At 39.2% G+C, this 16,668-nt stretch overlaps 1 protein-coding gene across 1 annotated transcript in view; it reads left to right on the forward strand.

The window, feature by feature from the left end:
• The first annotated feature begins 3,076 nt into the window (after nt 1-3,076).
• The window catches only part of LOC145772163 (cilia- and flagella-associated protein 46-like), a 42,460-nt gene continuing 28,868 nt past the window's right edge, over nt 3,077-16,668 (forward strand). The window contains exons 1-10 of the mRNA XM_082584005.1: nt 3,077-3,198; nt 3,466-3,596; nt 4,322-4,453; nt 4,892-5,121; nt 8,806-8,929; nt 9,051-9,145; nt 12,507-12,665; nt 15,127-15,226; nt 15,335-15,433; nt 15,777-15,899. Coding sequence (XP_082440131.1) covers nt 3,147-3,198; nt 3,466-3,596; nt 4,322-4,453; nt 4,892-5,121; nt 8,806-8,929; nt 9,051-9,145; nt 12,507-12,665; nt 15,127-15,226; nt 15,335-15,433; nt 15,777-15,899 — 1,245 coding nt within the window. The 5' untranslated portion in view covers nt 3,077-3,146. The remainder of the gene's footprint in view (nt 3,199-3,465; nt 3,597-4,321; nt 4,454-4,891; nt 5,122-8,805; nt 8,930-9,050; nt 9,146-12,506; nt 12,666-15,126; nt 15,227-15,334; nt 15,434-15,776; nt 15,900-16,668) is intronic.

Genomic DNA, 16,668 nt, shown 5'->3' on the forward strand with positions numbered 1-16,668 from the left:
GTGTTTTTATATAAAGCATATTACAAATTTTGGATAAATAAGGATAAAACTAATTGCAAATTTTGTGACTGTTTCAGTAGCCTACTGTAATTACCTTCGACCTTGAGTGTGACATTGTAATTCTACGCAAACTGCATCAACAATTGATAGGCCCAATAACAACAGTCACTAACTCATTACAATTCTTAGGCCTGCAATCGTGTAGTTAGAAGCAGCAGTTAGTGATACATAGGTACTACCTTTAACCAGGTTGTTTGTAGTAATATTAGTTCTTTTTGCAACATCCTTGATTAAAAACTTCATTTTTTCAAGTACACAAAAACTCATCTTGAAAGTGATCTAGATCTTCAAGATTACATTGTTTTAGTGATCTGATCTTGGTCTTCAGAATCACATGTGCTTCACATATTAGGCTCTTGAAGTTGCCCATTGCTGACAGTACCTCTAAATACCTATCGTATTGTCAGGGTTACCAGTTCCAATCGGACTAGTTTTTCGAATTACAGAATGGATCATAATTGGGGATCAAGATTAGGTTTATGGTTCGACAACCCTTTAGAACAGAGGTGTGCAACCTTTATTACAGGAGGGCCAGATATAGATATCTGGGTGAAACCGCAGGCCGCACGTTTATTTAAAATATGCTTTAGTAGTAGTTGCACAGGCACAAAAAAGTAGTTTTTTTGTTATTCATGTTATTCTTATGTTATTATTAGGGGTTATCTCCTTCCAAAACTAATAAGTTAACACGCATAAACACATTTCTGAAGAAAACTGCTATTCAAATTTATTGTCACACCGAGTTCAGTGAGAAAATTACAGCTGGCTTCTTTTCCTGACGACTTTTCCAAATTTCCTTTAATGGAAGTGCTCGCAATTCGAAGTCCATGTTCCAAGTGTTTGTCTGTCAGAACCGATCAATATTGAGATTTTACGACGCCCATTTTAGAAAAAAAAATGTTGGCACAAATACGTTGAGCCAAAAAGAGCCATTTTTGAAGCCATGAATTTTTTCAGATGTAGAAAGTCATCTTGGTTGAAACGTTTTTGGTAAAAGTCGCCAAGATTCATTTCTAAATACTTTGCTTTCAAGCCCGTTTTCTCTTAAAGATCAATCAGTTCAAGTTGGATATCAACTGGTGCTTTGTCCATGTCTATGTTGAATGGCTAAGAGAATATATCAAACAAATGTTCATTTGTTCATGAGATTTGAAGTCTTTTAAACGAGCCAAAAAATCATATAACAATTTTTCAAGTTGGTCTGCAAATTCAGTTTTCTTCTCAAGATGCATTCCATAGTCTTTCAAAGTTGGAAAGTGGAAAATATTTCCTGTCTGTATGTGGGTTTTCCAAAGTCGTAATTTGTTCATAAAGCCTTTTGTGTGACCATTCATTTTATTCGCATACTGATTTTTTCCCTGCAATCTTGTATTGAGATCATTGAGGTGCGTAGGTGTATCAGCCAAGAAAGCTAGATCACATATCCAATTTTTGTCTTCCATTTCAGTTATTGGGTGCCCTTTAAGTTTCAAAAATTCACGACTTCTTTCTGCAGTTTGTAATATCGTCGCAACATGCAACCCTTGCTTAATCAATGCACCTCGGAAAAGTACAGTAGATCTTTATGTGTCGTGTTGAGATCATGACATGTTTGAACTTCAGGGATTTTGCGCACATGTTTTGCTGGTGAATGATACAATGAAAAATTGCTATGTCATCATCGATTTTTCTCTCAAGGCAGACTTCAAGAAACTTATGAATCCCCAATATCAGTTCCAGACATGGATCGAGCACCATCAGTTGCGATTCCGCATATGCTGGACAAGTCCAGTGCGAACTTGTCAAAAGCACCAATTACTTCAGTAAAAATGTCAGCACCAGTTGTTGTGCCCTTCATTGACTGCAGTGACAGAAGCTTTTCCGTTTCGTTCAAGTTTTTGTGTACTCTATTTACAAATATGGCCAACTGGGTTGTGTCCTTCTGGCCCGTACTTTCATCGATCGCAAAACTCCATGAAACAAAGTTCTTCACCTTATCCCTGAGAGTGTCACTAATATCACAAGCAAGATCATCGATACGCTTTGCTATCATCCACCGTGACAGACTTATTTTCTCGAACTCACTCTTCAGTTTTAGGGCACATTTCTTCTGCGACATCGATAAAACACTGCTTCACAAAATTACCGTCAAAATACAGTTTCATAGTTCAGCTATTCTCTGTGCAATTCTGTGCCTCTGATCTACTGGCGTTCCAAATAATTAAATGCAATCGGATTAGCGGTGGCCGGTGGGAGATTTCTAAAATGGTTAACAGAAGGTGCGAAATGAACAATAATCGACTCTACAATGAATTGTTCGCACGTACCAGACTAAACTAAATTATAAAGATGTTTCGCGGGCGGCACACAATTCAACATTGGCACATCTTCGCGGGCCGCACAATTTTTCTTCATGGGCCGCACGTTGCACACTCCTGCTTTAGAATGTCTGTCAATCCCTGAAAATGTTGACAATGCCTGGCAATGCTTGACAGGGCCTGACAATTTTTAAAGGTTTTCAGATCCAGAAGTTTTGCTTGCAAAACCCTGACTACTCTTACTTTCCAGATGAGGAAAAATTTTAGCAGTTGTGGAGAGTTATATCATTGAATACTTCGATTTTCTATTAATTCAAATTTGCTTTAATAGAATAAACACTATTTGTACTTAAAAACATCTGGCGATACTGACAATGGGTATTTAGAGGCACCCATCTCTGATAGTAGGCTACATGGCCATACAATCACAAGTTTTTGATGATTTTTCATATTTAAACAGTGCTAGTACAGAAATTTTTTGTTTCTCTCATCAAGTTTGGAATGCAGGTTTATATAATATCGACTGACTGGTCTGTGGTTATAGTATTTACAAAAAATGCATACCGGTACTTAAACATTTGGTCATATTATGTTAAAGTTTTATCCATAAATTTTTTTTCTCTCTTGCATATCAACCAGATGATCACATTTTCCATGATGTCGTTGCATGCATTATATGTACTTTATTATTATGGTATTATTTAAAAAAATTATCAGGTGTCAATATTTATGTACGGTATGTCAATATTTTTTTAATATGTCATCTCTTAGTGAAAGCTTATAATTATTATGGATGGAAGCATAAGACAGCTGATTGTGTATGCAAACACAGTTGATGAAGGTACTAGTATTTATTTCAATTTTTTGATATATAAAGTAAGCTAATTCCAGGGAAAAATTTTTGAATACAATTTTGTAAGATTGCGAATTTTCAGCCTACACAATCATAATGCATTATTTGTGGGCACACACGTCACTCTATCATGACTATTATGTAAGATTTTTTTCACTGTTGATTAATTTGACTACAATTGTATGATCATGTGTTATTTTGTATTTTTTCGAATCTTATTTATAAGTTTTCAACTTGTTAATTTCTTTATCACAGTTACTGGAGTAAAATTGGTAATTCAGGCTTTCAAAAGTCTACAACAAGCTTTTTTGAAATCTAAGAACGGTGATGGCTTGGACACTTGCGGTTCAGATCTTTATGTGCAATGTGCTGAGGTGGCGTTCAAGGTACGATGGTGACCACTGCTTCCAGTGAATACTTTTGTTGTTTCATGTTTGCATAAATTTTTTCAAGCACTAACAATTTACTGATTCAGTGCAGAAATTACATTATCAAATCTCTTTTTAAAACCTTGAGGAGTAAAACAGTACCCTACCATGTTTAATGTATTTTCCTTCTCACGCTTATATAGGCTATATTTTTTGTGGCAGTTATGGTGCACAACATTGAAAGCTTTCAATTGTGTGCTTGCATTTCTTTACCATGCTAAATGTGTGATGATGTAATATGAAAGTTGTACTTTCCCTTGGCATAGAAATTGCAATAGTCTGATAAATAGACTGGCGTTTGAGAACCAGAACGGAAATTTACCAAATGCAGCATTTTTTAACTTATGTTTTAATTTTTCTACCTGCAAAACGTTTCCTTGATTTTCAGTTTGATTGGTCTGCTTAAGCATGGCTCACAAGAAAGGGTATGTCATTGTAAAAGGCATTTCACATGCGTGCTTTGGACCTGACCATTGTGCTGATCTCAGAGTTGGTTACACATCTCTTTAAGACTGACAAAATGCCCCATTAACGGTATACACAAATTCTAATGGTGTATCATTTTATCCACTATTTCTACATCTAGTAACATGTTAACAATAGTAACTAAATGTTATAGGCTTCCTAAGTAACTAAATAGCCGACTTTAATAAATCTAATTGATCTTACCCTTATGTTCAAAGCTGATGCAAGTAAAGATCAGCCAGGAATGTTTGCAAATGTACTTTAATGGCACACCTCTTACCAACCAGTTCCTCTGTCGAGCCTATCTGTGCCAAGCCAAACTGCTTTCACCTAAATCTGCTGAAGATGTGGTTAGTATGATGAGACTTTGCGATCAGCTTCATCTTGTAACTTGAATATGGATTATTAAGAATATACACTGTATTTTGTAATCGCTATGTAAATGCATATTTTTGATATATACTTCTATTTTCCCGTGTTTTGGCTTTAGGTGATGCAACTTTAGTGTGCTGTAAATGTTGTTCTTAAACTTGCTATTTGGTAATAACCATAACTACATGGTGAACCAAGCATCAATTCTTTCATAGTAATATTTACAAGGTATCTAGCTTATTTTGAGGTCATTTTTGACTAGCACAGGCCATTTGCTAGTGCTGCTCTTAGAGTTTTAGGACTCTGGAATCCTGACGTGACCTAGGTTTGAATAACATACATAAAAACACATTAATTATTTTGCATTGTTTGACACTATTAAAATATAATTGTTTGAACAGTCGATTTTTCTCTAGGTTGAATTTGAAACAGCTGTTGTCTACCTTCTGAAGGCAGTGAACTTTGCCAAAGACAAAGCTCGCTATCATTTCATTGTCTACAATGCTTCAGTGTTGTATTGGCAAATGGCTCGGCCGTTTTTGAGAGAAGGCCACAAAAGCATCCTCCACCCCACTCTACGTCAAGTAGTCGCAGCACTTGAGAAGATTGATGATGCGGACTATGATTGGCGAATCCAATTAACAATGTGAGTCCGTATCTTCATAACAAACATCACTAGCTAAATCCACCATGCATAGCACAAATGTAGGCTATGCAAAGATCTAATATTCTGTCACCTTCATTTTCTACTTGTTGAGCGTAACCATACTAGGATATAATCCTACAAAAATTTGTTTACTTTCACAGCTAAGCTATTTTGTACCAGCTTTACGCAAAATCGCAGTGCGTGCTATTCCACAACTTTTCATTACAAATTGTAGTCATGTGTAATACTTCCAACGGTTATTTGTTGAGTATATTTCGTCACATATTTTTTCCTAAAACAAGCCGAATTTCTTCTTTCTTAAAACTTGTTATGTCAAGTTTTACAAAGACACAGTATTGCAAGTTTATTGGTCACTCCTTGCTTTTTAAATTTTTTTGCACCAATGTCAAAAAAATGGAAGAAGCTGACACATGTCCCTAAATACATGTTGATTATTATTATATTGATGATGATGGTCTATCCCTCTGTCAGTTTTTTTTGTAGATGACATGTTTTGTGCATTTTTGTAACAGCGTCTCCTCAGGTAGCCCCTATTTTACACCCAATCCATAGAAAAAACACAGAAAACATACAGTTGCACCTGATCGAAGCATTTATCTCTTGGATATAAAACTAAAATTAGAAATATTTTTACTGAAGATGAAGGAAAAGGAGTTGAGTTTATCGACTTGTTTCACTTCATTTCAAGCCAAAACAACATGGCGAAATCAACTTGTGATTAATCGGTGGGGTTGGTTTCTTGGTAAAAGAGGAATTGTGTGAGAAAGTAATAGAAGTTAGAAGAAGGAGTGACAGAGTGATGACAATGGTACTTGCTTTTGAAGAGGAGGTAGTGAGGCTAATCTGTGCATATGCACCTCAAAGTGGTAGGGATTACTTAGAAAAGGAAAGTTTTTATGATGTTTTGGCAGAGGAATGGGATTTATGGAGTTCAAAAGAGTTGGTGTTTGGATTAGGAGATTTTAATGGACATGTTGGAAAACAAGCAAATGGGTTCGAGGGCATTCATGGAGGGTATGGTTTTGGGGAGAGAAACATGGAAGGAAGAATGCTACTTGAATTTTGTGATGAAAGGAAACTTTGTATTGCCAACACATGGTTTAAAAAGAAAGAGAAAAGGAAAGTGACTTACAGCTCAGGAGGACATGAGTCGGAAATTGATTTTATTGTGGTTGGGCAGGAACAGAGAAAGTACTTGAAGAATGTGAAATTAATTCCGTGGGAGTTGCAGCATAGACTAGTAGTAGGAGACTTAAATATGAAAAAAGTGAAGAAAATTGTGAAGAAAGAACGAGTTTTTGTGAGAAATGTGTGTAAACTGGAGGAAAAAGAAACGAGAATTAAGTTTGTGAAAAGAGCAAAAGAGCTGGTAAACATGAGTGCGCAGGACTTGTGGGCTTCATTTCAGAAAGGTGTCCTAGCAGCATGTGATGAAGTATGTGGGAAAAAGAAAGTAAGGAGGGATCGTGGAGACACATGGTGGTGGGATGAAGAGGTGAAGCATGCGATTTCACAGAAAAGAGATGCATACAAGCAGTGGCGCAAAAATGGGTCAGAAGAGAATAAAAAGAAGTATAAGAGTATGAAAAAGAAGGCAAAGAGGGTTGTTGCAAGAGCTATGAAGAATGGTGCTGAGGAGGAACTTAATAAAATGGGGGAAAGCCAAAACAAAGTATTCAGACTCATAAAGCAAATGAAAAAGGATGGGAATGATATTGTAGGGGGAAGATGTATAAGGAGTGGAGATGGGAAGTTGCATTTCAGCCCGGAAAGCAGAGGAGAAGTGTGGAAGGAACATATGGAAAATGTTATGAATAAGGAGAATGTATGGGATCATATGACAGAGGTTGATCTGGTGGAGGGTCCAGTGGGAAAGGTTACTCGTGATGAAGTGGTGGAGGCAATAGGGCAAATGAAACTGCATAAAGCAGCCGGTCCATCAGAAGTGAGCGTAGAGATGATAAAAGCAAGTGGAGAGTTGGGAATTGAAGTAATGCTACAACTTAGCCAAAGGGTATTAGATGGAGAGGGAATGCCGGAGGAGTGGAAGCATAGTACTCTTGTTCAAGAGAAAAGGGGATGTGAGAAGTTGCAGTGCATATAGAGGTGTAAAACTACTAGAGCATGGAATGAAAATTGTGGAGCGAATACTAGAAAAGAGGTTGAGAACATTAGTGAAATTAAATGATATGCAGTTTGGATTTATGCCAGGAAAAGGTACAGTGGATGCTCTGTTTATATTGAGAAGAATGCAGGAGGAATACCGAGAGAAGCAGAGAAAACTATATATGTGTTTCGTCGACTTAGAAAAGGCATTTGACAGAGTACCAAGGAAAGTGATGGAGTGGGCAATGAGGAAAAGAGGTATACCGGAGGTATTAGTGAGAGCTGTGATGTCTATGTATGAGGATGCAAGAACAAAAGTGAGAGTTGGATCAAATTATTCAAACGAGTTTTTTGTGAAGGTTGGTGTACACCAAGGATCAGTTTTGTCACCTCTGATATTTGCTATTGTGGTTGACGTTGTAACTGAAGGAGTGAGGGAGGGCTTATTGAGTGAAATTTTGTATGCAGACGACCTGGTCTTGACAAGTAATAGTATGGAGGGACTGGAGAGAAAGTTTGAGAAATGGAAAGAAGCATTTGAAACCAAGGGTATGAAGGTGAATCTTGAAAAAACAAAAGTGATGGTGAGTGGAGCAGAAGGAACAGTTGTTGAGAGCAAAGTAGATCCCTGTGGAATATGTGGCAAGAGAGTGATGAGAAATTCAATGCAATGCAAGGAATGTGGAAAGTGGGTACATGCAAGATGTGCTAATGTCAAGAGAGCCGCAACAAGATTGGCGAAGTGTTTTGTTTGTGGGAAATGCAGTAAAGGAAGGAATGAAGTGGAAGGCCATGATGATGAGTTCTGCCATGGCATAGAAACAGTGACAGACTTCTGTTATCTGGGTGATCGGATAAATGGAAGTGGTGGATGTGAAGCAGCGGTGACAACAAGGGCAAGATTGGGCTGGGCAAAGTTCACGGAATGTGGGGAAATGTTGTATGGCAGAAAATTCTCACTAAGGATGAAAGGGAAAGTATATCGGAGCTGTGTGCGGCCTGCAATGCTATATGGTAGCGAGACATGGATATTGAGAGAGAGTGAACTGGCAATCCTGAGAAGAACGGAAAGGTCAATGGTGAGAGCAATGTGTGGGGTGAAAACGAGAAGGGAAAAAAGGACTGAAGAATTGTTGGATATGCTAGAGATGAGAGAGACCATAGACCAACTGGCAAGGGCAAATGGAGTAAGATGGTATGGACATGTGATAAGGAGGGAGGAAGGAAGTTTTCTTAGAAAGGCACTAGATCTAAAGGTGGATGGGAAGAGGAAACGCGGTCGTCCAAGAAGAACGTGGAAACAACAAGTGAAGAATGAATTTAAAAATGTCGGACTGAAGGAGGAAGATGCAAGGGACAGGGTGAAATGGAGAAAAGGGATTAAAACAATTGCTGCGCGGAAACAATCGACCACCCCCACTAGTGGGGAACAAACCGACGATGGATTATGATGATGATGATGATTAAAAAATAAGGCTGGTATATTATTTGTTAAGTGAATACACGGCTTATACAATCCGTAGAATTTATGTGTAAATCTAAAATATTTATTTAAAGCGCTCTGATTGAGAGCTACGTAGATGCAGGATGCACAAAGGAAGCGTCTCATGCATCACAATCCGCTGCGCAGTTGGCATTGAAGAAAACTCCTGCAAGGTATAAAGACGTCATTGTTCTGCAGGTATGGCCGGCTGTAGTCAGCAGGTAATCCGTGATCGATATATTTCTTGTCGCGTATAAAGTTTTGAAATTGCAATTGCTAAACTGTTATACGAAACATGACACGATTAAATTTCATTCAGATCAAGCACAGACTAGCCGACATCGCCAAACTAACAAAGGATGTTGGCTCCATGCCGCAATTCATCGCCTTCCTCAAGCTTCAAAAGTTAAAATCGTAAGTTGCTTATAACACAGTGTGTACATTTTGACTAAAAAAATTGTCACTGGCAATAGATACATGTTTTATGGTCAAATCGACGATGCTGAACGCGAATTTCACCATTAAAATGAGCTCCTGTGTACCATTTTTGAGAAAAAGAGATTTTAAACTATTTGATAAGTTGTATTATTCTATATAATATATAACCAGAGTTAGGGTGCACTGTGTTAAATAAATGTGGTAAAATCAGAGCTAATAGCGCCTGTGACTAAATCCAGTTGAGGCAAGACTCAGAAGTGTTGTTCTGAAGGTTTGCGCTTGTATTCACCAGTAAAGTCTCTCTTCCTCGACCAGCAGAATCCGGCTATCCTGACTCTTGTATCTCCTCTCTATATTGTTGGCCACATTGTGCTCTCCAGAGTTGTATGATGTCCTAGCCGGCCATTCTTGTTGAATGTAGTGGTATTGTCCGGACCGACTGTCCCATAGACATGAGAAACAACAATACTTTGTGTACGATACCCCAATTGCATTCCCATCAGCATGTTCAACACTTTGAAGTCTCCACACTGGTACCATTGGAATGTATCCTATTTGATGGCTTCCAAGATAGCTTTCATACTTTCTCTTGACTCATTCATTGTTGTAGAATATGCAACAGGGACTGATGGCTTTCTACTCCCATTATGCAGTGGTACTGCTTTGAGATTTTCCTTAGAAGAGTTGATGAAGAGTCCCCAGTCCTCTGGATCATGATGACCTTCCAGATCACCCATCAGTCCCACAACATCTTTGCAAAATGTCAGCTGGACCCATCATCAATCACCTTGCTAGAAAAAAGTCAATGAACTCCTTTCCTCGTTCACGAACACCCCGAACAGTGACAGCTTTATCTGTAAGTTTCCACTGTTGCAACCGTGAAGCAAGTAACTCTGTATGTCTCATTGACAACTCCAGTGCTCTGACCAAATCGTTGAACTCTGGTAATAAGATTTCGTGGTGGTTGCATCGTGGTCTGGGTTCATAGCAGTCAGATGAGGAAGCATGAGAATCTGATACAGTGCTTGTCACTATCACTTTGTTCAGTCATTGGATATACAGGAATGGGTAAGTCAGGGTCATCAGCATAATGCTGCACAAGTCGTATTGCAGTGGGACCATGAGGAATGAGGATACTCGATGGCAGCCCGATTTGCATTATGCAATACTTGGGGCAGTTTCGTGAGGCAAAAAATGTATCAGTCAGATGCATGATTAAAGGGTTCACGCCACACCATGGGGACGGCAAACAAGCTTCTCTTCTGTCCTGCTTTACACGCAGCTAGCTTTGATGAACAATCTGCACAAACGATGTGAGGAGCCCAGCTTCTGTCGGGTCTGCTACTATTCGGTGAGTCCGATTCGGTGAGTTCGATTCGGTGAGTTCCTAACCTCTAACCCAGTGTTTCTCAACCTTTTTTGGCTCAACGCCCCCTTCATGAACTGGCAAAATGTTACCGCCCCCCAACAAAAACGATTAATTACGAAAAGCGAAAAAAAATACTATTAATACTACAAAAAGTGCTCAAAGCCAAGCAGAGTAAATTACATCAAATATAGACTAGTTACCAGTCTCTAAAACCCTTACAGCTTGTTTTACCCTAAAAGGGGGATCATCAGAAAGTCCTTAAGTTATTCAAATGATTGATGATCCCCCTTTTAGGGTGAAACAGGCTGTAAGGGTTTTAGAGACTAGTAACCATATTTGATGAAAAGCAAATATATATTTGCGAGCATGAAAACAGTATAGGCCTACTGGTAGTCAGTGTGAACCTTGGGCTTGGTGAGAAAGTGCCAGTTTCTTCACATCCGGTGTAAAGCCAGTGAGAAACATTCGAAGATCACCTCTTTTGGATACCGTATGTCAAGTGGGTTTCCCTGTTTGGTAGGCTATGTAGCAGAACAACACAGCTGAATCCCTTTTCCACCAGGTATGAGATAGGAAATGCTACCACGAAGATACGAGCTCTTTGACGAAATCGTTACGCTGGGCGGTAGATAGTTTAAACCAGAACGCCCCCTAATAATCAAAACGCCCCCCTTAAGCCGAGGTAATCATATCGCCCCCCTGCAAAATCAAAACGCCCCTCGGGGGGTACCGCCCCCGTTGAGAACCACTGCTCTAACCCCTAACCCTAACTCCTAACCCCTAACCCTAAAACGGCAATGATAATTAGGCTTTGGCACCCAATAATTTAAAAAAAAAATTGAAAAAATCCCCGTTAAGGGATCGGACTCACCGAATGGACTCACCGAAACGGGCCATTCCGGCTTCGTCTTGGTCTCAAAATATTTCGCATACAATTCGGAAATGTGTGGCGTCACTGGTCGTCTATTGCCCACTACAATGTATAAGCCGCATAGGCACATATGTAACAGAATCTATCTGGATGGTTAACACAGGATCACTTTCAAGAGTCAGATGTAGAGGGTTTCATGATAAATTTGTAATATGATGTAGGCCTAGTAGACATACACAATACACATATGTATTTAGATACCGGTACATGTCCAATACAATAGGGTAGTTTGAAAAATATTTTTTTGCAATTTCAACATGGGGGGTTCTACAAACCTTTAAAAAATAACATTTACAGAACTTTTTTTTGGTAGGCCCCAAAACCCAGCCACCTAGCCCCCAATAAAGGTCACGAAAGGTCAAATTTATTAAAAAATCCTTTAACTCTCTAACTACTCACAGTGGAAAGTCAGTTTTGGTGTCAAAAGATGCAGAATATCTATGTTTTTATACGTCATAAAAGGAACCTTTTCTCTAAATGCATTAGTTTTTGAAATAATTCAAAAAATGCATTTTTTTGGGTATTTGAGTCATTCCATGCCAAACGTCCTGAAAATCATAAAGTTCTCTGTTTGACCCACTTCGATTTTTCTCAAACTAGGTCAATATGTTATTTAGCATGATATAGGCATGCATTACAAATTTTAGCTCAATATATAGTTTCGGAAATATGATGCTTTAAAGTTTTAGGTACCCCCTAAACTTTTCCGCATTTGCAGTGCAGTGCAAACGAAAATTCAATTTTTCGAAAAAAAACTGTACACAGGAGCATCTTTTAATGGCCATATTCGTGATCAGCGACCCCAAATTAGCTAGAAACGGTGCTTCTCTCCCCAGTGACATTTTGGTGTACACACTGTGTAATTAATTAATCACTGGTTTAATTGGTAAACAGCTCAGGTCATTGACACTGTTACTGATTCTTCTTTCTACTGAAGAAGGTTGACTAGTACGCGTAGTAAAAGATTTTCCATTACTAGGAAGCTTTTTGCTATACTATCGTATCAATTTCCGATCTAAGTTGTCTTTTCCATTTAGTGCAATGCAAGGAAAGCTGAAGATGGACTTGCCGGCCGAATTAAACAAGTTAGCAGCCGTGGTGTGCGCTGGAGGCCCTGTTTCCACCCCCAAGCCGGTATCTCGGGAAGGCCGTGGCCATCGAGGGAGCATGCAAATGGTCGTTCTCGCTGAGGACAGGTCAGTGACCAGTTCATGTTCTTTTGATGGCTGATTGTTCTTAAACAATGATTTCTTACGAGTGGTTTTTCTTCAACAATGGTTTTGATCTATAATATTTGCATGGCGTTTCAATGTGGTGTCGTTTTGGAGTGCTTGCTCCTTCGTGTTTTGTTTTAAATTATGTTGTTGCTTAAATTTCTGGTTAGATAGAGAGCCTAGCCGAGTTAAATTAATCTTTTCAATACACAAGGTTAAAAATATGAAATCAATATCTCAACTTTCTGATTATGAATGAGTGATTGTTACATTATTTTCACAATGTATATAGAGTACGTAATATTTTATGAGGAATGCCTCAAAACTGAGTTGCAAGTTTAATACGTCAAACAAATGGCTAACCATACTTGTCGCTTCAAAAATTAAATTAGTTGACTAGTAGTACCGTAGTTGATATATTTGGTCAGTGTTTGACCCATTGATCTTGCAGTTCAGTTTTAAAGCGTTTTTAAATACTTATGTATTTTTTAAATGAATTTTTTGAGAATTGCTTGAAAGTAAAGCTTCCTTTTTAGGATCAAAATCTTGAGATATGGTAATTTTATATTCCAAACCTTACCTGTTGAACGATCTGATTTGATTCGACTGTCTCTTCAACCAAACGAAGTTATGTTAAAACCAAACTAACTCTGTTAGCGCGTGTGATATTCAGTTTTTTTTTTATCGCTGGCTCATGAAGAGGTTTTATTAATAAATGTTTGTGCATATTTTGTTGAGCTAACCAACCAACCTGCTTGTCTTTAACAACATAACATCCGTTCTCCTACGTCCAGCAAGGCGTCTTCGAAGGCGGCAGCTGGTAAAGAGCAACAGGACAGCACAGCTCTGCAAATGTCTTTGCATGATCAGCAAGTGCTTGAAAGGCTCATCAGGTAGTTGTTGCTTAATTATGGAAAGACAAGCCTCGCCACTGATTATAACTCATCTGAGCTGTGATTAGGCTATATCGACTTATTCTTTGACGAATTAGTTTCACTATGATTGCGACCACTCAGATTTCCTTGTTCATGTTGTAGCGGTCCGCGTTTCCAATCAAGCTGGACTACATTAGTACACATCACAGAAATGTTTTCATCTTAAAGATACATCAATCATGCATCACCCTGCGATTGTATAAACTGTAGAAATTGGGGATTATGCAGGTCTCTAAGCTCCTTTATTTTTCCGGCGACCAAGCCTACCCCTACCGGAGCGGTAGCCACTTTAACAAGCAGATTTCTAATAAACCACGAACCAATCAGATGCTACGTTGTCTGTCCAATTGTGACCATTCCTGCATTCAGCCAGAGAATTGATTATTACTTTGAACTGGTTTGGTAATTACAGAAGAAAAAAGAGTTATAGCAGGGGTGGGAGTCAAACCCACGTTAATGAAATGACTACCACCGCCCTAACCCTCTGCGCCAAGTCAACTGATGGCAAAGCGATGATTTAATTTAGCTAGAATTTGCGTTTTTCCTTTGTTCTTCCTAAACGCAACCTTGATGACGTCATGAACAGCGTAGCTTCTGATTGGTTAATGGTTCGTGGTTTATTAGAAATCTGCTTGTTAAAGTGGCTACCTACCGGAGCTTCCTTTTCGGCGGCCAAATTCTCACGCTCGGCAGCCACAATAAAAATCGACTGAAAATTCGTGTTTTTAAAAATCCGTTAGACCGTTCATTAATATCGTGTTTTTGCGTTCATTCAAGTAAGAACAAGGCCCTGAAACATATTTGCAAGTTTTATTTAAACGCATTGCTTTCCAAGCAGATATAGAGCTAGTCTTCCAGATTATAGGTCGATGCTCAGTTGCTCACTTTGCTCAGCCTTTTTGCGAAACTTTTACGAAGCAATGTTTCTCGTTGGCATGTGAGAGACTTTGCCTTGTTTATAAAAAAGAGTTGTGAATGCAAGTGTTCAAAGAGAAAAAAATTTTAACATACAAGCTCAAGTGGAGAAAAAGTTTCATATACCGGAGTGAAGAAATGTGGGCTCGTGGAAGCAGGCGACCAAACATGGCCTACCGATGCAGTAATTTTGGAGGTCATTTAACAGCTTTTTGGCGGCCATAGCCTCCGGGAGCTCAGAGGCCTGTTATAAGTTTGGCAATATTTCTTGAATCAAATCTACGTTAAGACAATACTAACAGATTGTTGATTTTCTAACCCAATATCACACGGGTTGTTTTGATGTGGTTTGTTTTGGAATTTATACTCTGCCTAAAGTTCTCATCCTTGAACATCGGTCTTTTGATACGCTCGTTATTTTCATGCTGTGATGGAAAGTTCAGTATATTTTCTTAATTGCTGCACGACTAATAATATTAATTATTCTTGGACGATATATAAGAATGCTTACTGTGGCCATGCGCTGTTTTACGCAAAAGTCGTTGGTTTTTTGTTGCTGCTCTGCATAACCTCTCGCTTCGTGTTTGTTTCAGGCCCCAGTTGCTTGTCGACGTGGCAAGACTATGCGTGGACGCCGACCAAGTAGACCTTGCCAGAACTTGCTTGTCTGCGTTGAAGGAAATCGAAACCGCTGTGAGACATTGTTTGCTCATAGACTTTGTCGTGTAGCGTTCAACAGTAATCCAATGCGTTTGGTTCTCTCTGTACAACCGCTTGAATTAAGATTTTCTTTTTTATTAGGAGCCAAACCTCATGATGGAATGCGAACTGATTGAAAGTGAGATGATGGTGAAGAATCTTGGCGACCAGCAGGAGGCCTACACAAGATCATCTGTTGAGGTAGCAACTTTCTTGCTGCGATCGCCGCATTGTGATGTTAAGTACCATTCGGTTGGCCTGCCGTAGTCCAGGAATCGCTCGGAAGTTATCACATTATCAATCCTTCATAAACAAACTAATTTTAAATTGAATACGAAATGCTAGACAACATGCAGTATTAACAAATATGAGGCTGCAGGGTTACATGCATATAGGGGCTTTAAAGGCTTGATGAGCTAGATGCATAGCCGAAAATGTTTGCTATTTTGTTTTTATAATGATAAATGTTGTTTTGTTGCTTAGTTTTGTCTGTTTATGTTTGAAAAAAGTAACCTCTCCATCCTAATTGCATAACTTTTTGTAGGTTCGCCTCGCGGCAATCAAGCGTACGGATCAGGTCGTGCAGAACACTATGCGGTCGGGAAGCCCCAGCCTGGTGCAAGGAGCCTGTGCAAGCCAGTGGAACTTGTGTTTGCCGCTGCTACAGGTTCAGTGATAGCTTGAAACAACAGCATAATCTTGCTTTCTTGAAGGAAAGGTGTCATCATCATCATCATAATCCATCGTCGGTTTGTTCCCCACTAGTGGGGGTGGCCGATTGTTTCCGCGCAACAATTGTTTTTATCCCTTTTCTCCATTTTACCCTGTCCCTTGCATCTTCCTCCTTCAGTCCGACTTTTTTAAATTCATCCTTCACTTGTTGTTTCCACGTTCTTCTTGGACGTCCGCGTTTCCTCTTCCCATCCACCTTTAGATCTAGTGCCTTTATAAGAAAACTTCCTTCCTCCCTCCTTATCACATGTCCATACCATCTTACTCCATTTGCCCTTGCCATTTGGTCTATGGTCTCTCTCATCTCTAGCATATCCAACAATTCTTCAGTCCTTTTTTCCCTTCTCGTTTTCACCCCACACATTGCTCTCACCATTGACCTTTCCGTTCTTGTCAGGATTGCCAGTTCACTCTCTCTCAATACCCATGTCTCGCTACCATATAGCATATATGCAGGCCGCACACAGCTCCGATATACTTTTCCTTTCATCCTTAGTGAAAATTTTCTACCATACAACATTTCCCCACATTCCCTGAACTTTGCCCAGCCCAATCTTGCCCTTGTTGTCACCGCTGCTTCACATCCACCACTTCCATCTATCCGATCACCCAGATAACAGAAGTCTGTCACTGTTTCGATGCCATGGCAGAACTCATCATCATGGCCTTCTACTTCATTCCTTCCTTTACTGCATTTCCCACAA

The sequence above is a fragment of the Aplidium turbinatum genome, chromosome 6 (genome assembly GCF_918807975.1).
Source record: "Aplidium turbinatum chromosome 6, kaAplTurb1.1, whole genome shotgun sequence".
NCBI classification, from domain to species: Eukaryota; Metazoa; Chordata; class Ascidiacea; order Aplousobranchia; family Polyclinidae; genus Aplidium; species Aplidium turbinatum.